The following is a 26,690-nucleotide window of genomic DNA, read 5'->3' on the forward strand; positions in this document are numbered from 1 at the left end:
TATCTCCGCACTGGAATCGTATCGCTCCCGCACCCGCCCCCCGCACCTATGCAACATAGATTATAAGTTAGGGAGATAAAATCTTTAGAGATGAAATTAGAAAGGTATATACTGAATGTAATAAATCATAGTTGAGTTATTTTTATAAAATGATTATTGCTTATAAGAAAATAAGTTGGGATTGAAAAACTTTATTTTTGAAGAGTTTTTTTTTATTTATTTTTTTAAATTGTTTAAGAGCTTGTTTTGCCAAATATTTTTTAATATCATTGTTAACACTATAAGAGGCGCAATAAGTCCTTTGATGTATTAAAAGAAATTTGACACCCTTTAAAATACAAAATTCCTCAGTTATTGTTCGTTTGAAAAAATAAAACGATTCCTTCAACAGTCTACAAATTTTAGACATAATTTGAAATTTGTAAAAAAATATATATACAATGGTTAAGATAAAAATATATCAATATACTTACTTGTTACCAACAATTTTTCTAGCATGATTTTACACCTAAGTTGTTTTTCCTTTTTTCTCTAAAAGATGGTTACTAATAATTCCTACGTGATAACTTGAATCCGTGACATGCTCTGGTTAAAAGATATGATTTCTACCAATTAGCCACACTTTATTGTTTTATTCTTACATTTATTATATTCTACATCCTCCCATTCTAGAACACTTAAGGGAACGTTTAATTTAAAAAATTAGTCTTCATGGATAAAAATAATGAGATTATCTTTTATTTTTTAGATGAATTCAGACTTTTGAACATCCTAATGCCCTTAATTATTTTTATCTTCTAAACCAATTTTACTTGATTCATACCTTATTGAAAGAGCGTGATCAAAGAAATCCTACTTTTAAAGATAAAAATACTCAATAACCCCTCTAAATATCAAATCAAACAAATACCTCCAACGACGCTGTCATTGTTAGCAGTTATATGGATTACATAATTGTACTTAATTAATCAATAATAACTGCTTAAGGCCTGTTTACCATAGAGGGGACAACACAACATTGTTCTAACCGGCAAACATTTGACTCTTGAAAAAATTAGCATTTGTCCAAATAAGGGACATACTAACCAAATATATACAAATACAATGTTGCTAAACACAAATTTATGTATTACTGCTGACAATTTGCAAATACAAATACAAATACAAAAAAATAAAAATAACAAGGAAATACAAGCCTGCAGGGAAGCCTGAGATTACGCAGCTTGATTTAACTTTATACTTGTTCTGGAATAAAATATACAGATGCAGGCCATAGCTTCTCATAAGTAAAGGATGAATTCTTATAGAAACATTGGTATTACTTCATATCGCAAAATATGCTTACTATGAGAGTAGATGCTTGAGGCCTTCGTCAACCTTTTAATCTTTGATTTCTTCTTGGTGATCCTCTTGATGTGCCTGAAATATTAACCAATCCTCACTTTATGAACAGTTGCGTTTGGATGAGGACGAATCGAGAAATGTGTATTGTATGTAAACAAAGATGAAGAATTTCTCATGTGTACTGTATGTAAACAAAGATGGAAGAATTTCTCGACAGCAACAGTTTACCTCGAGGTAGGATCTGACTTCATCGGAAGCTCTGATTTCCCCAACACCGAAATACGACTGAGCATTTTCCTCGATATGCTCAACCCTGCATATTTAGTTGATAGCAACGAAACTTCACTAAATTGTAGTAGAGCATAGGTACTAAATGTCGATTTTCATAACCATAGATGGCTAGAAAGTAGTATTAATGTGCAGAAATAGGCTATCAGCAGATTATGTTGGGTGAATACAAGTTTACAAGAAGATCACAAAGAGTTAATATATCAAAATAAGATCAATTCACGACCTATGTTGCTCGGACTCGGGTGCGGGTGTCGGACACGGGTGCGGGGATATGTGTCGGACTCTTAATTTTTCTAAACTTAAGATACGTGGACACGGCTAAAAAGGATCCGAAATTAGGACACGGGTGCGGGGATACGTTTGATAAATAAAAAGATAATTCTTTAGTAGACAATAGAAAAATATTTTATAGATAATAATTTGCAAGAAAATACATAAATATATCATCAAACTATAAAATAAGGAGCTTTATCAGGTGATAGTCCTTCTATTCTAAATCACTAAAGCTGGATAAATTGGCGGCTTTGGGATAGCTAAGGTAAGTGACGAACTGACTTCTAGAATTTAGATAATGGGTAATTCACTAATTTGTATATAAATTAATATTTAATAGATTAGTTGATATAGTAATAGAATATCCTAATATTTTAGAATAAATGATATACAGCTGTATACCTCCTGCACACCACACTAATTTGCCTCACACTTAATTAATAATATTTTATTAGAATAGTGATATGCTAGCTGTACTGTTTTATCACATTCACTTTTGCCTTAGTTCACCTTCTTCACCACAGAGAAAAAAAATTCATCTCTCCTTCTTTCCACCGCCGAGTCCGCACAAAATATGAAGAACCCGGTGCGTATCCCGCACCCGGATCCGTGTCGTACCCGAAGGACACGGGTACTCTCCCATTTTAGGAGAGTCCGAGCAACATAGTTCACGACTAAGAATCTTCATGACTAAGAAATTTTGTGTATGTAAAGTACTGTTTTACCATTAATTCACGACTAAGAAATTTTGTGGTGGTGAATCGTAGGAAAAATAGCCAAAATAAGATCAATTCATGACAAAGAATCTTCATGATTGTGAATTGTAGGCAAAATAAGATCAATCCACCACTATCCGTGATTCTTAATTGTAGGCAAAATATGGTGAATTCGCGACGAAGAAGCATTTTGGTCGTGAATTATAAGCAAAAAATGTCAACTCACGGAGCTTCATTATTTTGAATTACTATAATAAGAAGAGTGAATTGTAAAAGTGGATTTTATTTTTTATTTTTTTATCTTAATGGCTATTTTGTATCTTTACAATAGCAAAATGCTATTTTATTAGTTCAGTCAAGATCAAAATAATTGGAGTTATAAGTTTCAGAAGTGAGTCTTACTCGTAAATGTAGTTATAAGTTTCAGAAGTGAGTCTTACTCGTAAATGTAGTTCACCATTATGCCTGCACTTTGCTCTAGGCCTTTTTCGGATCGATCCGCCATCCAATTAATTCTTCCAACCATCTGTATCGACATAATCAGCAGCCGATTAGAATAAAGCTCTCCAACACTAATTCTTCAACTATAATTATTGATTCATATATATGCTTCATATTTCTTCCTTTCTTTATTCTTATTAATGAGGGGGTAGGGGAAGAGATTGCCCGCAAAAAAGCTTAGCATTAAAAGTTTAAAGTGTATAATTCAGAAGTTCCCTAAAGATCGAAAGAAAAGAAAGCACCACAAGTGGGAAGAAGTGCTATTGTGGATATTTAATATTTAAGATGCATAACCAACCGCTCCATTTTGCAAGTGGAAATTTCCAACGGAATCCAGAGCTTTTCCTCTCTTCTTCTCTTGAAGAAGATACCTATAGTTGAGAATAAATGAGAATAAGATATTATAATAACACAATAGAAAAGAACGAACCTATGGTTTTGAAACTAAGTTCACATAAAAGCAAGATAGAGTTCTTGGTTGTGCCAAACATAGATTAAAATTCAAATGAGTGAGACTACTTAATAAATCCATTGAATAATATTGAAATGTTAGAGGATGTGGTATAAATTTATAATTTTAAGCAAGTATATAATGAATATCTAAAACTATGACACTCTCTGAGGCAATTAAATTGATTTGACACTAACTTCGATATCAAGAATTGCCTTCAAACAAACTAACTTGTTTCAATTGTATATTTTTAAATAGAAATTAATTCAGCTCCCAAAGTGCATAAGGTTGCATAAATAAGCCAGAAGTAGAAATTAAAGTTTAAATGTATTCTATAAATAGAAAGTGTCCACAGTAACTATAATGCTCCCTATGTCCAGGAATAGCGTCCACACCAAGCTCAATCATGGGTTTTAATAAATGCTTGTGAGTAGAGAAAGAGACCTACTTTTGTTGTACTGCTATGTTAAAACATAAGGGATTTGCGGTGAGCAATGTGTAGTAAAATTGTGAATAAGTTGAGAAAGTGAGGATAAAAAATAAGGGCTTTGTGGCGGGGTAGTGTCTGAAAATGAGATGTGCACACTTTTGTAGGACGTACCGAAATGACAAAAATATGAAATGATTTGCTGTTTCATATCATTAACCAGGATCATGAAAAAGATGTTAGAACAAACTGGGACTATAAGGCTTAATGATGTATGCAATGTTTTAAAGTACGTTTTCTGAGGCGAAACGTATTTCATGCACCTCACGAGGCGTAAGTTCCGAAACGGGGTGAGGCGTAAAAAAAACTAAATTCATATAAAAACACATCAATTATACCTAATATCATAAAACACACTACTAATAAGTCTCTAAAATTTTAAATTGAAGTCAAATATTAATAAATCATCAAATGTCCAAGAAGCTTAAATCATCCATTTATCCTCATCCCCATCATATTCATCAATTTGGTTTTCACCTGTATGATCATATAATCTAAATGTTAAAGTTCTTCTAGAATATTATCAAACTTCTTTATTTAAGAATATAACTTCCTTTGTCCATTTGAGCTTTCCGCTTGGATTGTTAGCATCAATTCATCTTCCTCACTTTGACTTGGTTAGCTAACCACTCATCATCAGAAGCTGGATCTTCAACAATCAAGGGATCAACAAAATCCTTTCGTTGATATATTATCAAATATTTGTACTTCAATTTCCTATTATACATGATATACACGAAATCATTCAACCTCGCTGTGGTTAGACGATTTTTTTTGTGTGCACATGATTAAACATACTTCAATTACGTTCAAATGCAAATGTTGAGCAAGTAAGTCCAAGGACCCTCATTTCAAATGCTTTTAGCTCCCGAACATCATCTCTAAAATTGTCCCACCAATTAACTAATATAGAAGAAAACTTTGTATTAAATAGTTATGATTGAAAATGAAATTAAATGATTAAATCATTTAATAATACCCGGTGAACGTGTCATGTACGATCCTAAAACATGATTGAATGTCAAACAATTCTCTCTTATAATTGACTCGACACTAGTCGATCCAAGCACTTATACAAACCACTCTTGATCTCTGAATGCGTTGAAACATTTGGACTCCATTTGTATCAAGGATTAAGATAGTATCCACTTGCATGCAACTCTCGACGCAACTAAGTATCCACTTCTCATCAATAATATCCCAAATTTCCTTGTACGAACACACTTTTCACTCGAAGTTCATGGGTATCTTTTATTTTGCCTCATGCATAACCACATAAATAAACCCCAGAGCCAACGTCTTTTCGCCATCAACAATCCTCAAAACTTTTACGGCAAGAAAAGATTTGCTTTGGCCCGCTGTGACACGATTCACCACTGACTACTAGACACTAGAGAGCATGCTTGACTTAAAGAAACCATTGCAAGCGATGTTTATATCGAGAGAATGAGAGGAAGAATGAGAGGGAGAATGAGAGGGATGTGCTTGGGAAAAGAAATCTAATGGAAAGAAAGTAAAGAAGATTGTTATGAACAATAACACATTTTGGCCTAGTGTTGACTACTCCATTAAAACCACTATGCCACTTGTAGAAGTTTTGAGGATTATTGATGGAACGCTGGCTATAAGGTTTATTTATGGGGCTATGGATGAGGCAAAGGAAAAGAAAGCCATGAACTTCGAGCGAAAAGTGTGCGTACAAGGAAATTTGGGACATTGTTGACGAGAAGTGGGATACTAAGTTGCACAGAGACTTGCATGCAATTGGATACTATCTTAATCCTCGATACAGGTAGAGTCCAAATGTTTCCACGCATTCAGAGTGTATTATAAGAGAGAATCGTTTGGCATTCGATCATCTTGAGGATCGTACATGACACGTCCACCGGATGTTATTAAATGATTTAATCATTTAATTTCATTTTCAATCATAAATATTTAATACAAAGTTTTATTCTATATTAGTTAAATGGTGGGACAATAGATGATATTCCGGAGCTAAAAACATTTGCAATGAGGGTCCTTGGACTTACTTGCTCAGCATCCGCATGTGAACGTAAAATTGGAGTATGTTCAATCATGTGCACATAAAGAAAAGAAATCGTCTAACTGCGGCGAGATTGAACGATTTAGTGTACATCATGTACAATAGGAAATTGAAGTACAAGTATTTGATGATACAACAACGAAAGGATGATGTTGATCCATTGATTGTTGAAGATCCGGCTTCTGGTGATGAGTGGGTAGCTAACCCAAGCCAAAGTGAGGAAGATGAATGGGCGCAAACAATCCAAGCGGATAGCTCAAGTGGACAAAGGAAGAGGAAACAAACTAAAGATACTTTATATGCACTTATATTCTTAAATGAAGAAGTTTGATGATATTCTAAAAGAACTTTTAACATTTAGATTATATGATCATATAGGTGGAAACCTTGGATTGATTGATGAGGATGAAAAAAATGAATATGATGGTGATGGAGATGGGGATGAGGATGAATGATTTAAGTTTCTTGGACATTTGATGATTTATTACTATTTGACTTTAATTTAAAATTTTATAGAGTTATTAGTAATTAAGAACTTACGAATGCTCGAATATTTGTTATGTTTTTATGTGTTTTGGAATATTTGCTATGTTTTTATGTGTTTTATGATATTAGGTACCCCTCCGTTCCATTACAAATGTCTCAGTTTTCATAATGGGATGTCGCATTACAAATGTCTCATTCTTTTTTTGGCAAATAGTTAAGAGACTAATTAATTATTGGTCCCACCACCTACTCTCTCTCTATACCTACTTTTATAAATCCCAATTTACTTCTCTCTTTTCACCAACTCACTTTATTTACTAATTACACATTTCTTAATCTATGTGCCCAAAAGTAAAGAGACATTTGTAATGGGACGGAGGGAGTATAATTTGTGTGTTTATATGAATTCCGCTTTTCTTACACCTCACCCCATTTCGAAACTTATGCTCGTGGGCAGATGAAAAACGTTTCACCTCGCAAAACTCACTTTAAAACATTGCACACACCACACATACATATATAGGGTGTGATGAGAACTATATTTTTCGTAGAACAATACATTGGCTGTTAAAATTAAAGCACTAAAAAAATCGCTTCATCCAGGATTCAAATCCAAGTGATGCATCTATCGTAAATCTTGATGATCGAATGATTGAAAATGGTTCTCCGTTCTTATGTTATAGTATACTTTATATAGTGGTTCTTATTTGAACCACTATGAACTACATATGTTGTAAATATGATAATCAATCTCTTCACAGCAAAGGATGTATGTACCTTGTGTGACTAAATAGACTGAAAATCTAATTGATTTTTCTCATACTTATTTCCGTAATAAAATAATTTATTATATATATATAAAAGAATAAAAAAAACATAGGCTATCTTCAGTTCATGAAACGCACCTGGCACAGAGCCTCGTAAGAGGAGTTCTCAACACAGATGACAACTTTTCCGAATTAATCCACTGGTCACTAGTTGATAACAAGTTTCGCATTACTTCCATCCCATTTTTTCCAATGGTAAATTCTCTAAAGATAAGAAACGAAATTATAAGATGATACCATCTTAGTGAAGCTGATAAAGTATAAATATAGCATTAGAGATGAACTCATGGAGAGTGCATTAGTGTTAAAGAACAAAAATAATTAAATTTCAGAATAAAATTAAACAAACAAGGAGGAATACATTAACAATAACAAACTGGAAGAAACTTTTACAGGATTTGAAGGAGAACAAAAGAAATTAATGTGAGAATAGAACAAATGAATCCACCGTGTATTAGTTTCTTATTCTCTTAGTTTCAGCTTGTGTAGAGTCCTATCATGAAATTGGGTGAAATACGTAGCAAATGTAATGCAGATTCTATAATAATTTGTTACAAGTGCAGTGAATCTAATCAGATTATGTAGTTAATTTAGTGGTAAAGTTTTTGTTTGAAACATGTGAAAGAGATTTGGCATTTTGAAATTCGTCATTCGAACAGAGGAATGCATTCACTGTCAAAGTTGTTGCACTCAAAAAGACCCATTAAGATTCGTTCTTAGTAATACATATTTGCATATAATTTCACACATATGCTTACTCGGTAGCCTCGAGGAGAGCACTTTCTTCTTCTGGTGTTAGCAAGTTCTCACTGAAAGTTGAATCAGATATTTCAGTTGGTGCCAGTTTTGACAAAAGCCATTGCATGTAACCTGGTATAGGACTAAGTGTTGCAAATGTCTGCAGGGAATAAATTCTGCAACTTAATTTCAAAAGAATCTGACATATCAGGTAAAAAAACTACAGACATCATCATGAATTCTTCAGTTAACTTCACAAGAATCTGACACAGCAAGAATAAATCAACAGGGGAGCTCATTTTACTGGCCAAAAATATTGTGTGCAGCATAAACTATCCAGCTTAAGACATTTACATGCTCATAGTACCCTACTGAAGTTAATGTGAGGTGTTTTTGGTTTGTCTTAAGCTAACCATGAGGAGCTTCATGGTTCGATAACTATTATAGATGTAGAATGAGGTAACTTTCAAACAGGTTCTCAAGAAAATGAAAATTGAACATAATGCTCTTTCCGAAAGGGTCCTGTTGAATTTACAAAATTAGAATGAGTATTGCATTGAATTCCTCATAATCAGTCCACAACAACTGGACTAATTCGCCAAGTTCTCATATTGGTAGGAGTAACATATTTCAAGAGATGGTTCCGAATCTGTCCAATTATATCTCCTAGGGGACGTCATATTTTTTCTCTGCAACAGAGCTTAATGCAAATATTTCCCATAGAATTACATATTTGTTTAGAAGACAAATTCGCCCCAAACGGTGTTAAGAAATTGAGGGGCGCATGATTAGCATAGAGATTGAAAGGGGAGAGAATTGATTTGAGCCTGGGATTTAACCTCCCACAATCACATTTGACGAAGTTACATAAAAGTGTCACCTGACAAAATCAAAAAATATATCTAAAAAGTACAAACTTACAGAAATTGTTGGCATGTCTCTTCTCACCAAATCAATCACACGTTTTATAAGAAACTTTCCCAGGTTGATTCCGGATAAACCTGGCTGCAGATCCATGCAAACATAAATTCTTATGAGAAAATTTTTACAAATCCATTCATGACAAACCTAAGGATGCATGGCCAGACCTTCGTTCAAGGCTGGCTGGTGGACGCACGTGCTTGAGTTCATTACTTCTCTTTTTATGAGTGATCTATTGTTCTTTTCTGTTTCCAGACGTGTAACTTAGACCAGTACTCTTATTATCCACCTGGTGTTTTCCCCATGGGGTTTTAGCCAGGGGGGTTTTAACTAGGCCCGGCCTTAAGGGTGCGATCTGTGAACTCTTAAAGGTTTTTTAGGATTTCTTTTCCTGGTTTATACTATCTTATTTGCCATGACAAACCTAAGGATGATTGTTCAAAATATTTATATGAAACAATGATACTATATCATGTTAAGTTACTGACTATCCAAGTGAAACATGACATGCGTATGCTAATATTTGGTTGATGATAAAAAAAAAAAAAATAAATAAATACTTATTGCCAATGAAAGCATAAATTCATTCAGAATTGTATCTAGAACTCAAAGAACTTTTAGAGAGAATCATCTAGTCCAGTGAAGAGGAAGGTTGAAGGCAAAATATATTTCTGAAAATTCGCAAATAATTTGCAAGTAATTATCACATTCATATCACCTGCGTAGAAGAGATGGAGTAAAAGAGTGCACATGTTGCCTCACATTCAGGTATTGGAGGATCATCCCATAGAACTTCCTGTAGTAACATTGTCATCAGTGAACCATAGCTTCAATTCTTCACTAGAATATTGGGCAGAAAAATGTTCACCTGTATTGTTTGAGCCACGTGCTTCATAAGTGCAACTTCAATAAAAATTAATGGTTCGCCTGTAGACGGAAGTATTATTTAGCTACAACAAGCTGGTGATGTATAGTTTAAAGAAATAACACCTCTAAATATACACCACATCTTCTATAAGTACATATACAGACTCTTGCATGATGTGTTAGGTTTTATGTTCATTAATAATTTGCATAATTTTTTATTTTTATTTTCAGTAGAGGAGAGTAGTGAGAATTGAATCGAGACCTCTCCTACTCATATGAGAGGTACACTGCTCGTCTGTCACAAAGGGGATTTAATAATGCCGATTTTGTAAGAAATAAAGCTTAGATATATAGATTGGTATTGGCTTGTGTCAAGGAAAAACTAAAATTTATGTTAAAAACTTAAAATACATGTTGTCTCTTCTTGAATCTAAGTGAGAACTCATTCTGCATCTTCAAAATAATTAATTATCTATAGTGAGCATTGTGAAAAGTGCCAAAGGGGTAATAAATCAGAATTCGAATGCACATGGATAAGAAAGAAAGCTAACCTGGAATTGCTGGGTGTAAGTACCCAAAACAACGGCGTCCCATACCCAGCCTTCGCTTCAGATCTAAAAGATTACTGATTGGATGTACTGCCTATAGATGACCAGAGACGGAACTCCCACATTTTAGTAGAATACAAGTGGGAGAAGTCAACGGAGATTATAGCAAATAACATGTAACCTACCTCATGTGCTACAATCTTTTCCAACAGAGAAGCTGAATCATCCCAAGTTATGTGATGTAGCTGAAGATTTGCGGGACTGAGCCATGTAATAAGCTTCTCTTTCAAGTAAGAGTCCAATGCCCTAAGCAGCGCAATGTTCTCCTCCCTTGAAAATTTTATAAAATATGTGTTGGCTCTTTTAGGAGTTCATAATTAATTTGAACCCTTTTTTATCATCTAATCCTTCAAATACTCAATAATATGTTTTATCTATCTAATGTATCACACAATGTAAATGCCCCCTTAAGGAAGAATACTTATGATATATCAAAGCATGCTCCTTTTATTTCATTTTACTATTCAACACCCAGAGTCACTGTCCATCCATAAAGTTTTATCCTAGGACTAAAATGAAATAGATGGAAAAATGTGGAAGTGTAATTTGGTGCATAACCTTACGCGAGAAAAGATAGTATGTCGGCTCTCATAATTGATAAGAATCTTAGTCCTCCAGGGTGTGTGTTCAACCGTTCAAAAAGAACTTCATACATTGGCTTAAGTGATTCCCTCAAATTCCGCTCAATCCTGTAGAAAGCAGAGAATGATCCCTCGCCTACATGTGGATTTTCCACAGGCTTATCACCTAAAAGAATCCAACAAGTTAGTTAAAGACTACAAACACTCACAAAGAACAAGTGGAACAAGCAATAACATGCATCTTACTGCTTGGAAGCTCAAGCCCAAGATATTGTTTCATCAAATCACGGACTTGCTTCCGATTGAGATCATATTCTCTAGCAAGTGTCAGCAATAATGTTCGACGGTTCTCTTTGGGAAGGGCATAGTAACCCTGCATTCCTATTGTGAAATTAGTACCAAATATACTTAAAATAACTTGTTGGTATGTGTAGAAATCTTAACCCACCTCAGAAAAATCATCTAGTGCAACATCTAGAATCTCAGTCTTGTTCATAGAAATAGCAGCATGCATCGACTGTTGCACTCTCTTAAAGTCTCTGAAACATACACTTCAAGAGTTAACCTTTCCACTACATATTATATATCACATGTTTGTTCTATAATAAAAAGGATTGTATATAAAAATTGTTGAAAATTAGTAGTTAATGGAGAAGCAATGCAGCATACATGCAGACATCTAGTAACTGATGTCTGTAGGAGAAGCTCAATGATGGTAGAATACCTAATGACTATTCGAGTACATACATACGAAGTTGCAACACGGAAAATTTCAAATAATTTTCTAGTCATTCCATTTAGAATAGTCATATATAACTAAAACAAAAAGGATCCAATTTGAACAAGGAAGAAACTTAATAATTTCTTATTTGATAATGTTTATGCATGAGATCAAAAGTAACAGCTCTACAATAGGAGAATTCTTTAATTCAGCAAAGAATTTAATTAACATTATGAATTATCAGTGAAGATCTGGAAGTAGCAAATGACCGGACAAGATAATGTTCAGCTATTTTGAGTCCAGAGCTTACCCATCCCGAACTACCTGCATTCTAATTAAGTTTCACCAATCCCTTATTAGGATTTATTAATCACAATTGAAAATTTGTGCATAAATACACGAACTTTTATCAAATTTTAATTTTGTACATGAACAAAAAAATTATACTTCCAAAGAACTTTCACTTGTTCTAATTTTTCACACAGTTGTCAATTGCCTCCAAATTAATGCTGAGGTGGACGCCTTAAATGTCGAAGGATGTACTAAATAGGATGTACTAAATAACATAATTGGACGCCTACGCCACTTTAGCTAGACAAACGGTGTTAATTCACCGAAAACTCACAACCTTGTGAAAAATCAGAACAATTGATATATCCTGTAGTTAGAGTCAGAATATTTAGTTCACATGCAAAACCAAAATTGGATGAAAGTCAGTGTATTTTGGCGCAATTATCCCAATATATAACATGAAGCAAGCATGCTTTCTCTGTGTGGCCGATTGCTTAAACTACAAAATCATTCGAAAATTATCACACAAAAATTACATACGTGTGGAAGGTGGCGGAGGCATCCTGAGAAGTAGAAACTCTGCCATTCCCAACACCATCGATTGGCGGGAATTGCATCTGATTTATTCTGTTCTGATCATTCATACACACGAACTCAGCAATCAATAATCCGTGAGACCCCAAACAAAACTAAATCAAACTATAACCAGATCAAATTGTTGAAAAAGAAAAATAATTCAATTAGCCTACAAAAAATTGAGGTCAAAGCAACAAGACTTACGGTGGTGGGGGAAAGCGGGCGCATTCTAGCACGCATCAAAATGGAGAGAGCCTTTCTGTTCTTACTCATATATTTATTTTGCCAGAAGAATCTTCCACTTTATTTTTTATTCATCACAAAAGATGGTGGCGGCCCTCAAATTCTTGATTACGATTTCCTTAGCTGGAATCTCGTCAATCGCAATTCGTCGGTGTGTGTTGTGTGTGCTGCGGCTTCGACAGTGGCGCAAATTACTTTCAAGGCCCAAATCAATATAATGAAAGCCCAGTGGGAATCCGTTATAAGCTGTTTTTAAGTGGTTTGAAAAATAAGTTTTGTAAATAGTTTATAATTTTAAAAATATGTTTTAAGAGCTTATAAGTTCTCCAAATAATAAGTTTTTATATGTTAATTTATTTTTTTATAATATTCTGTGCAATAATTATTTCATAAATATTATTCAACCACGGTTATTTATTTTCATCTATTCTTTGGAGTTCAATTCTCTTTAATTTTTTTCACTAACAAAAATTTCTCTCTCTAACTTATAAGCCCAATTATTTATATATTTTGACAATTTATAAGCTCTTAAAGATTATGTATTATAAAATTTTAAAATATCTTATAAGTTGTTGAAGCTTATAAATTTTCTAAAAAAAATAAGACAAACACCCTCTTAATATTAGGAGATAAACTTTGATTTTATAGACAAAACTAGCACACATCCATAATAATAATAATAATAATAATAATAAGTTAAATGACATTTAAGTGCATAAATAGAAATATAGTATTAAATATAACTAGTGAGTAAATTAAATAATTAATAAATTAAAAAAATATATACTTCCTCCATCCCAGCGAAGATGATGCATTTCTTTAGGGCACAGGATTTAAGGAGTTAATGCTTAGTATTTTAAATATGTTTTCTAATTTTGTGGATAAATTATTATATGTATAATTAGTGATTTTGAAACAGTTTTAAGGTTAAATTATTTTTTTGTAATAATCTAATTAAATTTTATTTATTCTTAATAATTAATACTCCCCTTGTCCCATTGCAAATGTCTCATTACTTTTGGGCACGGAGATTAAGAAATGTGTAGAAAGTAGATAAAGTTGATTGATGAAAATTATTTAAATATTATATATAGAGAGAAAATATATTGCCAAAAATAGAATGAGACATTTGTAATGGATATCCCATTATTGAAAGTGTGACATTTGTAATGAGACGGAGGGAGTAGTAATTTTTTGTTGACATTATTGCTAAACGCCCAGCTTTGCCACCGTCCTTGATTTTCTCATTCTCTCATATAGCTATCGCCGCCCAACTACGCCGCTATCCTTGATTTTCTCATTCTCCCATGTCACTACCCATCAGTTTCGCCGGCTCCGCCATCATGTGCGCTAACTGTTTCGTCACCGCCCTCACCCACCTTATTCTCTCCCACCGTTTACTGACGAGATCGAATCCTCTGTAAATAAAAACAATAACAGCTTAAAAATGAACCAATATTGCCTTCAATTTATCAAGTAACTATAGATGAGTGAACTATAAATTCTGCGAATTCAAAAGTCAAATCATTCTTTAGAATCTATCAGAAGTGTAGATGATCAAGTAATGCAATTCTATATCAGTTTACATCACATAAAATGAACAACTCAATCACACACCCTTACAAGAAGTAAAACACTACCTCGATGCTAAATTTAAAACAACTATACTTTATATACGAATAATCAAGCAATAAAAAATCACATAATTCACAAACCAATGGTGAAAAATAGTTTGCATGGATGGCACCAACAACAAAGTAGTCAAGTGAAATTGTTAAAATGTCAATAAGAAATTTCATCTCTAAAAGGAAATTCTTCTTTATAACTTCAATTGAAAACATCACTCAAGCCATTCATCGATTCAGCTCAAAGCTCACATATCAAAATTGTATTAAAGAATTTCGAGACCAAAAGTGAAATTCTAACCCATTGTGTTTCTTGATCATTTTCAAGACCAAGGAGAAGAGAAAGTGGATTAATGGTTGAGAAGTTTAAGTTACATAGCTCAAGCTTTTAATTTCAGTTAGTTTGTTTAGCTGCATCGCGCGCGTATAGTAGGTAGGTCTTATTTGGATGCTTTAATGGTTTAATAAGTACATTCACCATTGCGATGCCCTACGAAAATCGCAATTAAATGACAAGTTTAGATTAATAAATATAAATAATGCAAAATATATTTTAAACATAAAATAAAATAATTCACATTAATTACTCAATAAAATTTTGAATTTAAAAACCTAAGTTTTCAACTTTGTATAAAGTGTAATGATAATTATAATTATTTAATAATTTTAAATTATTTGATAATGAAAATTAGCATTACACATTATTGTTGTTGTTGTTGTTGTTATTATTATTATTACATGTCATAATAATTAAATAAAAATTATTTTATACAAACATAAATAAAAAAATTGTAAATTTTTAATGAAGAGAAAGAAAATAAAATATTTTAAAATCTTCATAACTTGTTCATTTAAAAAAAAATTGACGACTTTTATACCATATTGAAGATCTTGTCACGAACTTAAATTTAAAATGTATATTGAATATTTCTTCATAAATTAAATTTAATTATGTTTACAAAATATATATGTGTATATATATAGAGAGAGAGAAAAATAGTGGGAAAAAACACTTTATATATATATACTATATTATAGTGTCAAGAGTAGTCACTTTCTTTTAGTAAAATTAAAATTTATTCATTCAAATAAAAATTTAAAAAAATAGTACCCACTTTTTATATTAAATGACAAAATTGACCCTAAGATTAAAATTAAAAAATTACCCACTCCTAACCCTAATCTCTATCTCTCTCCTCCCAGTCTCTCTCAGAAACGCTCCCGCTCCCTCCCTATCTCTCTCTCTCTGTATCTCTGTGCGGCGGTGGCGGCGTCGAAGCTGACGGCGACTCGCGGTCCCAGGCTTCGGCGGGAGATAGAGTGGAGGAAGACGGCGTCGGCGACGCTTACCTTGGCGGTGGCGTCGTAAATGGCTTGACAGAAGTCGGCGGAGCGTAGGATGAGGCGGCGAAGGGGAGAATTCAGATTTTAGATGGGGAGGGCGAGCTCAGATCTCGAATGGAGCTTCATCGAGTTGAAGAAAACGAGGTAGTGGGTGGTCGATCTGAAATTAAATCGTGTATCAAGTAATTTTGTTGGGTGATTGCATAAGAGATGATGGGTGGTGAAGCAGCTATGTGCTTCGACGATAGCAATTGCACTTGAATTTGTGAGTTGTTGGATGATTGCAATTAAGAGATGATGGGTGGTGAAGCAGCTAATGTGCTTCGGCCATAGCAATTTACTTCAAGTTGTGAGTTAAGTGATGATTGCATAGGAGATGATGGGTTCTCCACTAATTTCTGGTTGGCATTTTACTATTGCCCTCATCGAATTTCCAAGAACATCAAAGTTGAAACCATGTGCTGCTGGTTTTATTCTTTCATTAATCTTGTAAATTGTGTGCTCAGGTGACGTCGACCAGAGAATTGAATTTGGTCAATTGAAGAGATTTTCTTGGAGAGAACTGCAGCTGGCCACCGATGGTTTTAGTGAAAAGAATGTCCTTGAAAAGGTTTATAAAGGCTGTGTGCTTCGGCCATATAGTAATTGCAGTTCAATTTGTGAGAAAAATGGCAGTAGTATTGGTGGATGAAATGTGGCAGTGAAGTAGATGATGATGAAAGAGAAATAAAGTTGCGATTAGTATCTATAAATGTTTTTGAATTCATGACTAAATCTATAAATTCACAACATGATATTCATAAATTCACAATTATATCTATGAATTCACAATTAAATATTTTTGAATTCACAACCAGATCTATAAATTCACAACTAAATATTCTTGAATTTACAACCAACTTTATTGCTAGTTCTGAATTCAAATTTTAAAATTTGAATTCACAACTAGTTGTTTTAGTTGTGAATTCAAACTTTAAAATTCAAATTCACAACTACTTGAATTCACAACCAAAATAAATCATGGTTGTGAATTTGAGTTTTAAAGCTCGAATTCACAACTAGTTGTTTTGGTTGTGAATTCAAATTTTAAAATTCAAATTCACAACTACTAGAATTCACAACCAAAATAAATCCTGGTTGCGAATTCGAGTTTTAACGCTTGAACTAGTGTTTTACCCGTGCGATGCACGGGATTACATATGTTGTTAAAATTTGGTTTTGCTTAACTAATTTTTTAAAAGAAGTATGAATATATTTTTGTTGAAAGTTATTAAAATTAAAATAAAGATATAAAATTAATAATAAAAAATATCATAACTTATTTTAAAATTCATCCATTTACGTAAAAGTTCATAGGATGTCTATACCTGATTAAGTAAGACATCGAACAAAATAAGCATTTTATTGTAACATTCTGAAAGACATTTTTGTATAATCTCTAAAATAAATGATTTTAAAAATATTTTATTATACAATTGTTATACCAATTATGTTACTGCTAAAATATATTTAAGACTAACATTTTAAATTACTTAAAAATAAAGGTGAAAATAATAATACATGAAAAGACAATTGCAAACTTGTCATATTATTATTATAAATTTTGGAACACTTCTTTATATACAACATTTGTAAAATTAATAATCTACTTTGTCTTCATTACATATCAAGATTTTCAGACTCCTTCGACTTGTAACTCTAGAAATAGCTACATAAAACTGAATGTGACTAAAAACAGGCCTATTCAAAAATAAACCCACATGAGAGAGTGATTGACCTTGACTTTTGTTTATAGTCATTGCATAAGAAACAATAATAGGGAACTGCTGCCGTTGAAACTTGAGCGGTAGTCTTGGATCAACTGGTATCAGTGTCATCCTGCATTATGGTCTGTGAGAACTTTCCCTTCCAAAATAAAATAGCCCCATATTTAATTCATTGCAGATCTGACATTATTTGGTTGCAATTTTTTTACTAAAGACCACATGGTCGGCATGTTTGAGATTAGAGAAATCATGAATATCAAAAGAAGAAGTGAGTATAAGTAAAAATTTCACACCAAAAGTTAGTTTATATAGGCCACGGGGATACACATTTGATGGGAGATATATATGAAACTTATATATTTAATATATTATATTGAATGAGATGCTTTGATAATGGAGTTGATTTTGGTTTGACGATAATAAAAAGTTGTTACATTTTTTGGAGATATATATGAAATGTTGCCAAATTACATATTTCACACTATCACCTCTCTCTCTCTTAGATCTGACGTCATGCATGCATGAGATAGGGCTTCTTCTTCGTCTCCTTTGTTTAGCTGTAAAGATGATACAAAAATCCCATTAATCATGCATACCAATCAATACCTTACTCTACTTAATATGTATTTCATAATTTCGTTGATAGTTGATTGGTATATTGGTATTTTGATTTGTTAGACAAAACATAGAAACATAATCAATGTGGGTCATGATTTATGGAGATATGATTGGATGATCTATTGTGTCGTGTTTAGCATTAGTAAGAATATTATTATTATTATTATTATTATTATTATTATTATTATTATTATTATTATTATTATTATTATTATTATTATTATTTGTCATACTTTGCAAAAATCACAACAAAAAATTAACAGCCACCTTATATAGCCCTTCGTCGTTCGGTGGTTACGGAGGTGAGAGAGACTGGTGTGTGTTGCTAAGAGGATGGTGAGGCGGTGGTGCTGGTACAGGAGAGGAAATAGAGAATTTCTTTGGCAAATAGAGGAGAGAGATGACTTTGTGCGTGTAAGAGTGAAGAGACAAGCTTCTTATGAATTTGGAAAAGGTAGTTCGCAGAGAGAGAGTGAAGTCTATTAAATGTAAAGTAACTCAGATAGCGTAAGGGAATGTCACGACCGGCCCTAATTAAGGATAATTAAGCCGGGGAAACCGTGACTAATGGAGGGAGATTAGAAGCGGGGTAGAAAGGGGAATAATCAAACAAGGAAGGATCGCATTTCATCATTGTTAACAAAAGGGATATTTATAATATAACGGAGGTTTAGTCGTATAGACTCAAATAACTAGTAAGTTCGGATAACTCCGACTTAGCCAAAATAACATAAAACTTCTGAATACGCAGCGGAATAAGGTTCTGATTACATGTATGAAGACATGTATCCCTAGAGTTCATTAATACATAATAAGACAAAAGAGTCCCGCTCGTCACTTCATCACCATCGGCAGCTACTCAACCTGCACATTTAGAAATATATGCAGGGCTGAGTACAAAAGTACTCAGTGGGCACGTATGCCTAAGTATAAAAAAAATACATGCTTCAAAAGTGTAAATTGTCATGCCATCATAAACAGTACAGCAAGGGAGTTTTTCGCTAAAAAGGCCCAAGCTTACTAAGTTCATTTGTGATTCTTAAAGTTCGTCTGCAGACTAAGTTCTCTTGTAATCTATCATATCTGGAACTTTGTGCCGGAGAGGTGGCCACCTCTCACGGTCACTTGACCGGCCAACCCGCTAGATGACTCACGGTCACTGGTGTACACTAGCCCTGGCAGGATAGCTATCAACTGCTCAGGACCCAAATTCGATTACATCATTGGCAAAGCCAAAGCAGATAGATATCATACTAAAATTTAAACATTTTATGGCAAGACAATACTTGAAATAACTTTAACTCAAAGATTTTATCATGAAATAACTTGCTTGAACGTAACATTTAAACTCATTTGATATATATATGAAACTGAAATTAACAGTTAAATCATCTCATGCATTCATTCGTATAAGAGGCCTACGACACGCAGGGGATCTCTATATATGTATAGTAAAAGTAATGCCCACCTGATAGAAACTTTCTGTGGTACAGTAGCTCCTTGTCTGATTATTAATCTCGTGCTTGACCTTTATTACGAGAATATAAATAAGATACTGCTCGAGCAAAATCCTCAAATAATGAGAATACGAAATTAACGATGCATGATCCTCTTATGAATTATTATTCAGAAATAATAATCGGGAAATTCTATTATTAATCCAGGCTATCGGATTTAAACAAAAATTAAGTCTCATCTCATGAAGCCGGATAATTAACTAAAATTAATCCGTTTTCTACAAGGTGTTCTAATATGCCCATTAAATAAATCCTGCTCTTTGTAGTCGATAGAAAAGGAATAAATACTTAGGCTTATTCGCTTTATAACCTCATAATTAATCGGCTTAATAATGAGGAAAAGTAATGTTATAAGTTCGAATAATTAAAAGGCCCAACATAAGATAGCCTAATAATTAATTAAGTAGAAGTGGCTTGAATAATTAACATGAGAGGCCCAATTGAAATAATTCATCGGCTCAAGTAATTAAATAAATCTTGGCCCAATAAATAAATAATTTGATTAACTGGGCTCAATTAAATAAATCAAACGAGGCCCAACGAAGATAATATAACAGCCCAATTAAAATAAAATAGGTGGACTTTAATTTAAATAAATTCGGCCCAAAGAAATAATGTAATAGATGCCCATCTGAGTAAAATAAATAAGGCCCAACTTTCGGCCCAAATACTAAAATAAATAAAGCCCCAGAATTTGGCCCAACTTAATAAAATAGGAGCCCATCATCAATTAAATTTTAGCCCACAAGTTGGCCCAAAGTTTCAGCCCAAATCCTTCCTTCTTCCTTCACGGTTCACGCTTTTTCTCTCCCATTTCTCTCAAAATCGATCTCTCTCTCTATACTCTCAAAATCGGCTACTTCCCTCTCTTCTCTCTCTCGTTCTCAGCCAAGGAGTCCGCCGCCGCGGCTCCGGAGCCCGGCGACCGTCGACCGCCGTTCATCCCTCCCGTTCTTCTCCTCTCTCCATCTATTCTCCCTTTCGATTCATGGAAGGAGGCAAAATATAGAAGGAGCCCTGATTTCCTCCCCAAATCAGAAATTGCCGCTGCCGCCGCTACACCTGAAGCTCCGGCGTCTTCGTGTCGTCGGCACGAACTTCTGCTGCTGTCTCTCAGATTTAGGAGAGGCCACTCAAAGATTGAGTCCTAATTCCCCAAATCTGGAATGGTTACAGTCTAGTTTCTCCGGTCATCAATCGTCGAAGTTTCGCCGTTGCTGTCGCTGTTTCTGAAGTCCGACGAGGCCATCGTCGTCCCCTTCTCTCCCAGGAAGCGAAGCCGAAGCCACCACCTATTTTCTCCTTTGTGAACGTTGTCGCTGCGACTGTTGCTCTGGAAGCAGCGAAGGTCGCCGCGTCGTCGCGTTGCCGACCCTGGGATCAGAGTTGTGGTCGTCGTCGAGGTTCTTCTCTGACCGCGTCCGGCGAGCAGCAGAGCTGTGCCTCCGTCGACGCTCTTCGGTTCGGCGGAACAGGGCAGCCTCCCCTCCGTCCGATTTCAAGTCTCTCACTCACACAGGTTTAAGGTGTTCTAAACGAAAATCCATGATCAGTTTGGTTTCTAGTGTTATTCCAGTTGGTGCAGCCCATAAATCATCTTGTTTCCTATTTGATTATGCAAGAGATTAAACTAAACATGTAGTTGTTTCTATATCATAGGAATTCTTACTGACTTCGTGATTGCTAAGCCCCTTATGCATATACTCATTATATACTTAGTATTCATTAACTGATCATGCTTGTTGGATGAAATGCTAATGGATTGAATAGGGAAGCTTAGTATATACCTGTGGATCCTTGTGTTTGGGTGGCTGCTGTGTGATTGAATCAGTTGATAGATACACTCTAAAGTTTGGCAGAAGAGCAATGAATGGAGTTCCTCCTTCACGTGGGTTATTAGTGCAGAATGGAGGGGAAATGAGAAGTGAAATGGAAGAGAGTTGTTGCTGATATGTTTATTTGAAGGAGTGCATTAATGGCTATACTTGAGTAGTCTACTAAAATGGCTGATTTTGTTCCCACACGCATGCCTTTCCTTTTCTTTTCTTGATATAGTAGGTAGGAAGTTTGGTTTGTTTTCTTGATGTAGTAGGTAGGAAATAAGGATGTAGGGAATAATAAGTTGTAAAGTTGTGATGTGATGAATAAAATAAATCATTCTCTGTTGGTAAATCTATATCTGTTATTAATCTCGGGTCTTGCTAAAATTACAAAATACTCTAAAAATTCTCATATTTTGATCGCTGACTTCTCATCTATTAACATCGTGACTTGTAGAATAAATCTAAATTAAATCCGTAGATTTAATTCACTTCACAAGCTGAAATAAATCCACGACTCGAGTGATAAAGGCAAATACATAGAAATGATATTTCTATTGCAAGTAAAAAAAAAATAACTTGACTTTACTAAGTCAGTTATAAATCTAAAATTATAAATTATTGACTGGCTCAATAATTCGATTGCGATCATAACATGCAATTGCATTAAATTCAAATATCTAGGCTAAGTTAACAGGAAATTAATCACTGGATTAAAAATAACTGAGGATGCAATAATTTAAATATCGCATTTACTAATCTTAATCATAAAATAAAATAGCGGGCTACTACATACTACCCCCCTTAACAAAAATTTCGTCCCGAAATTTGCATATTATCGCACCAGTTCTGATATCTTTCTAGCATCTTACCTTCAAACTTTCATGTAGTTTCTTCTTATCCATGGTGTCTCCATGGATTTTCACCAAAGTGATGAACTCGTTTCTAAGCGGTTGCTCTTAACGATCCAAGATGTCTTTTGGCTTTTCTTCATAGCTCAAATTTGAGCTAAGGACCATTTCGTTTTGGGTGGATCACGTCATTTGGATCCAAAACATACTTCTTGAATTGGGATATGTGAAAAACATTGGACATTCTCATAACTTGGCGGTAACACCAATCTATAGGCTATTGGGCCTATTTTCTAAAATCTCATATGGTCGCACAAGTTGTGGTGTAATCTTTTCTTTTACGTCAATCCTAGTTATTCCCTTGGAGGGTAATACTTTTAGGAAGACTTTGCCTCCTACTTTAAAATCTAACTTAGTTTGACGCGTATTAGCATACGATTTCTGTCTATCTTGTGCTTCTTTTATTCTTTCTCTTAATATGACAAACTATCTCAATCATTTCGCCAGTCATGTCTGGCCCTCAAATTATCCTTTCACCTATTTCATCTCAATAAAATGGTGATTTGCATTTTATTCCACATAATGCCGTATAAGACGCCATATCGACGTTTGCCTGATAACTATTGTTATAGGCAAACTCAATCAATGGTAACATTGATTCCTCACTCCCACTTCTGTCTAGTTCTACTACTTTTAACACGTCTTCGAGAATCTGAATTGTTATCTCAAACTGTCCATCTGTTTGTGGGTGGAAGATAGCACTGAAATTAAATCTTGTGCCTAATTCCTTATGCAAGTTCATCTACAGTCTGGGTGTTCGAATCGTTGTTTGAAGTAATTGACACGGGCACGCCGTGCAACGCACAATTTCTCAGACATATAATTGGGCTAGTTTGTCTGATCCGTATGCGATCAGTATTGGTACAAAACGAGCGCATTTCGTGAGTCACTCCACTATTACCTCTCTTGCAATGTGCTCCCACCTGCATTCTGAAATCTTCAATGGCTGTAACTTTCCATACGGTGTTTAGTGCAAGGTCTTCACTTGTTGGCATGCTAGGAGTTTCTCAACAAGTGAAGCTATATCTTTCTTCATACCTTCCCACTAGAATTTGTCCATTCAAGTCTTGGTATAATTTGTGCTTCCCTGGTGGCTAGTATATGGTGTGTCATGAGCCTCGCTCATTATCTCATCTTTGAGTTTCTCTTAGTGTGGGATACACAATCTTTCTTCAATCATTAACGCAGCATCCGACGTCTAGTGGTAACGTCCAGGCTTGCCTATTCCTATTGATAAATGTATTCTCTCCAAGGTCTCATCATTTCTTTGCGCTTCTATTTTTTTTTTTTTTTTTTAATTTGGGTGTTACTACCATCGTGACAATAATCCATTCTACTGATTCTTGTGGTCATCAACAACTTCTAAACTTTATTCTACAAAAATCTTTCATGAGTTCCTCCTCTTGGGTGAGGAGAGATCCCAACTTAAATTGAGTTTTATAACTCAAGTTATCAGCTACAATATTAACTTCGCCCGGTTGGCAGTTAATACTACATTCCTAGTCTTTAATTGGTTCTAGTCATCTTCTCTGTCTCATGTTAAGATCCCTTCTAATGAGACATTATGTCCCAGAAATGTGACTTCATCGGGCCGAAATTCGCACTCGCTAATCTTGGCATAAAGGCATTTCATTCTTATCGTTTCTAAGATAATCCTCAGGTGTTCCTTAAGATCTTTCTCGTTCTTCGATTAGATCAAATCACCGCCTATGATAACTAAGACAACTTGTCTAAGTGTGGATGGAATACTTGATTCACGAGCTACATGAAAACGGTTAATGCATTGGTCAATCCGAATGGCATGACTGCGAACTTATAATGGCTATATCTGGTTCAGAAAGTCATTCTTAGGTATATCTTTTGATTGAATCTTTAGTTGATGGCATCCAAATCTCAAATCTATCTTTGAGAACACACTTGCTCATCTGAGCTGATCGAAAAGGTCATTTATCCACGACAAAGGATACTTGTTCTTGAGTGTCACCTTGTTCAACTCTCTATAGTCTATTTACACTCTCAATGTGCCATCTTTATTCTTTTACAAAAAGAACGGGTGCACCCCGGTGAAATCTCCAGGAAACATTTGAAAATTCACGTACGATTGTCACGTCTCCTATACTTTTCTCGGTTTTTAGTTTTCTGTGCAACTACACAAGGTAGGGTGGACACCATTTTCTTATCATCTTTGTTGCTTGAGGGACGGAGATGATCGTCTTTCTCATACCCATGCTGATCCCATGAAAACGTGTCAGTTTCTTCCCCGTGGTCGAAAAGAAATTTGACTTTCATTGTAAATGATGGTGGCATAGTTCTCAACTATCCATTCCATTCCTAAAATTATGTATATGTCTCTCATCGGCATAACATACGAGTTGTTCACTCCAATTTGAATAATTTTTTTATGCTCAACTCTAAATTCAATCACACATGTGCTATTATTGTTGTTGTTGCTGCCGCTGGCATGGTTATTGCTCTTGGTATGGTTGGGCAAAGCTTGGATTGCTCAAATGCGGAGTTTGAACAGGCGAATTTAGCTTGAGACCCGCCCTTTGTTGCTTATTCGGGTAACGATTTGTATAATGTTCATTCCAGTTACTATGCAACATCCTTCATTACCAGTCCTGGAGAGTTTCCCATGGTTCTTGTTCCACTTTGGGTAGGGTGGAGTCCCATACTTGTTATCCCCCATCTGTTTTGAGGTGTCATAGCCACGTTGCTGGGACGTCTGCCCCTGCCATGACCCTTTTCTTAGCTTGGCCAGGGTTACTATATCCCATTCTCTTTTTTTTTCTCAAAAGTTTTTTTTTTTTTTTTTTTTTTTTTTTGAGCCCGAGTTTGTGGAGGTGCAGACGTAGGCGCAGTTGCTGGTATCTCTCCCAGCATTGCTGCCTCAATGCATAACGCTTTGCTAAGCGACTCCACGTAAGACGATCCACCATGGCTTGCCCAAGCCATTCTAATCTCTTGCCTCAGTCCGACACAGAATTCTTTTAACCATCTTTCCATATGTGTCTACTTGCTCTAGCGCATATCTTGACGTATCGCAGAACATCATGCCGTATGGAGCAATTGTTGTTCTTCTTTGCTTCGGATTGTTAAATTCCATTTCTTTCTTTTTGCGATAGCTTTTGGGTGTATACTTGTCATATATTACAGTCTTAAACTATTCCCACCTTAAAATTCCTAACTACTCAATTGTCATTGTCTTCCTCCTTGCTTCCCACCATAAGTCAGTTGAAAGGATACGCGAGACGTTCCTGTGTAAGAAATTGAAGATGCGCTCACTAGCTTCTCAGCCTTCGTAGGATCTTCTATCTTATCGAAGACAAGTGGATTTTCTCGTAGAAATAGTTATTATATTCTACATTTTTGTTGTATGGCTAGTGGGGCTTGTTCTGGCCCCGGTACTGGGCCTTTTCCATTATCTCGGGGATTTTTTTTTTCCCTTCCTCTCGGACACCCTCATTTGGTGGCATACTGATGAGTTGACATATAGTCATTAACGCATTATAAAACATACAGATGCATATCATCACTTCTGTAATTTGTTTCTTGATTTTCAAATCTTGTTCGAACTCTTTCTCATGCAAGTATATAAGTAACACGTGGCAGAAGTGACTTGCCGCAAAACACCAAATAGGTTGCTGAATAGACATAGGAAATTTACATCAATAAAGACTATTTCATTAACATTTGGATATAGATCTACTCATCTATCCAAGTACTACACGTGGTGGACTGGTTGTCTAGCAGTTATCACAAAAGAACTTAGTCACATTACGCCCTGTGAACCAGCGTTTCAGTACTAGTACTAGTCAAACAACTAAGCCAGCATAAGGGCATAAAAAGCATCAGAACAATCAACATTTCTGAAAAACACAAATAACGTTCTACTAAATCCATAAGAGATGGTCTAGTTGGATCACGTGCTTGACCCTTCGGTCGAGGCATACGTGCTAGATGGATTTAATCTGGTGAATACTTGTTTGTCTTTAGGTCACCGGAAATCTACTAACAACTAATAAACCACAATGATTTAAATCACAAAAGACAATTTGGCAAAGTGTTTCAACAATTTTGTCAAACAATTGAAAAGGAATGGCCTTAGGGTAGAAATGAA

General features: G+C 34.7%; 1 protein-coding gene and 2 long non-coding RNA genes across 8 annotated transcripts; 1 reads left to right on the top strand and 2 right to left on the bottom strand.

The window, feature by feature from the left end:
- Window positions 1-1,105: 1,105 nt before the first annotated feature.
- On the bottom strand, window positions 1,106-13,196 carry LOC131011287 (uncharacterized). 6 transcript variants are annotated; one of them, XM_057939072.1, is made up of 17 exons: window positions 12,931-13,180; window positions 12,691-12,782; window positions 11,587-11,677; window positions 11,385-11,511; window positions 11,121-11,304; window positions 10,683-10,827; window positions 10,501-10,591; window positions 9,951-10,009; window positions 9,801-9,878; window positions 9,083-9,166; window positions 8,182-8,321; window positions 7,502-7,627; window positions 3,424-3,496; window positions 3,065-3,150; window positions 1,573-1,657; window positions 1,346-1,419; window positions 1,106-1,245 (listed from the first exon to the last, which is right to left on the bottom strand). In XM_057939072.1, the coding sequence occupies exons 1-16, from the start codon at window positions 12,997-12,999 to the stop codon at window positions 1,381-1,383; spliced, it is 1,569 nt and encodes a 522-aa protein (XP_057795055.1). In that variant the 5' UTR covers window positions 13,000-13,180; the 3' UTR covers window positions 1,106-1,245; window positions 1,346-1,380. The 6 variants fall into 6 exon arrangements, with proteins under 6 accessions (XP_057795055.1, XP_057795054.1, XP_057795056.1 ...); XM_057939071.1 differs by having other exon boundaries at window positions 12,691-12,839; window positions 12,931-13,159; XM_057939073.1 differs by having other exon boundaries at window positions 1,106-1,419; window positions 12,931-13,196.
- A 2,087-nt stretch (window positions 13,197-15,283) lies between these two features.
- Window positions 15,284-16,684, top strand: LOC131011289 (uncharacterized). The gene is made up of 2 exons (XR_009096841.1): window positions 15,284-16,339; window positions 16,445-16,684. It is a non-coding gene; the product is annotated as an uncharacterized LOC131011289 (long non-coding RNA).
- Window positions 16,685-18,735: 2,051 nt separating this feature from the next.
- LOC131011290 (uncharacterized) lies at window positions 18,736-22,005 on the bottom strand. Its single transcript, XR_009096842.1, has 3 exons — window positions 21,627-22,005; window positions 19,791-19,850; window positions 18,736-19,186 (listed from the first exon to the last, which is right to left on the bottom strand). It is a non-coding gene; the product is annotated as an uncharacterized LOC131011290 (long non-coding RNA).
- Window positions 22,006-26,690: the final 4,685 nt, after the last annotated feature.

The sequence above is a fragment of the Salvia miltiorrhiza genome, chromosome 2 (genome assembly GCF_028751815.1).
Source record: "Salvia miltiorrhiza cultivar Shanhuang (shh) chromosome 2, IMPLAD_Smil_shh, whole genome shotgun sequence".
NCBI lineage: Eukaryota > Viridiplantae > Streptophyta > Magnoliopsida > Lamiales > Lamiaceae > Salvia > Salvia miltiorrhiza.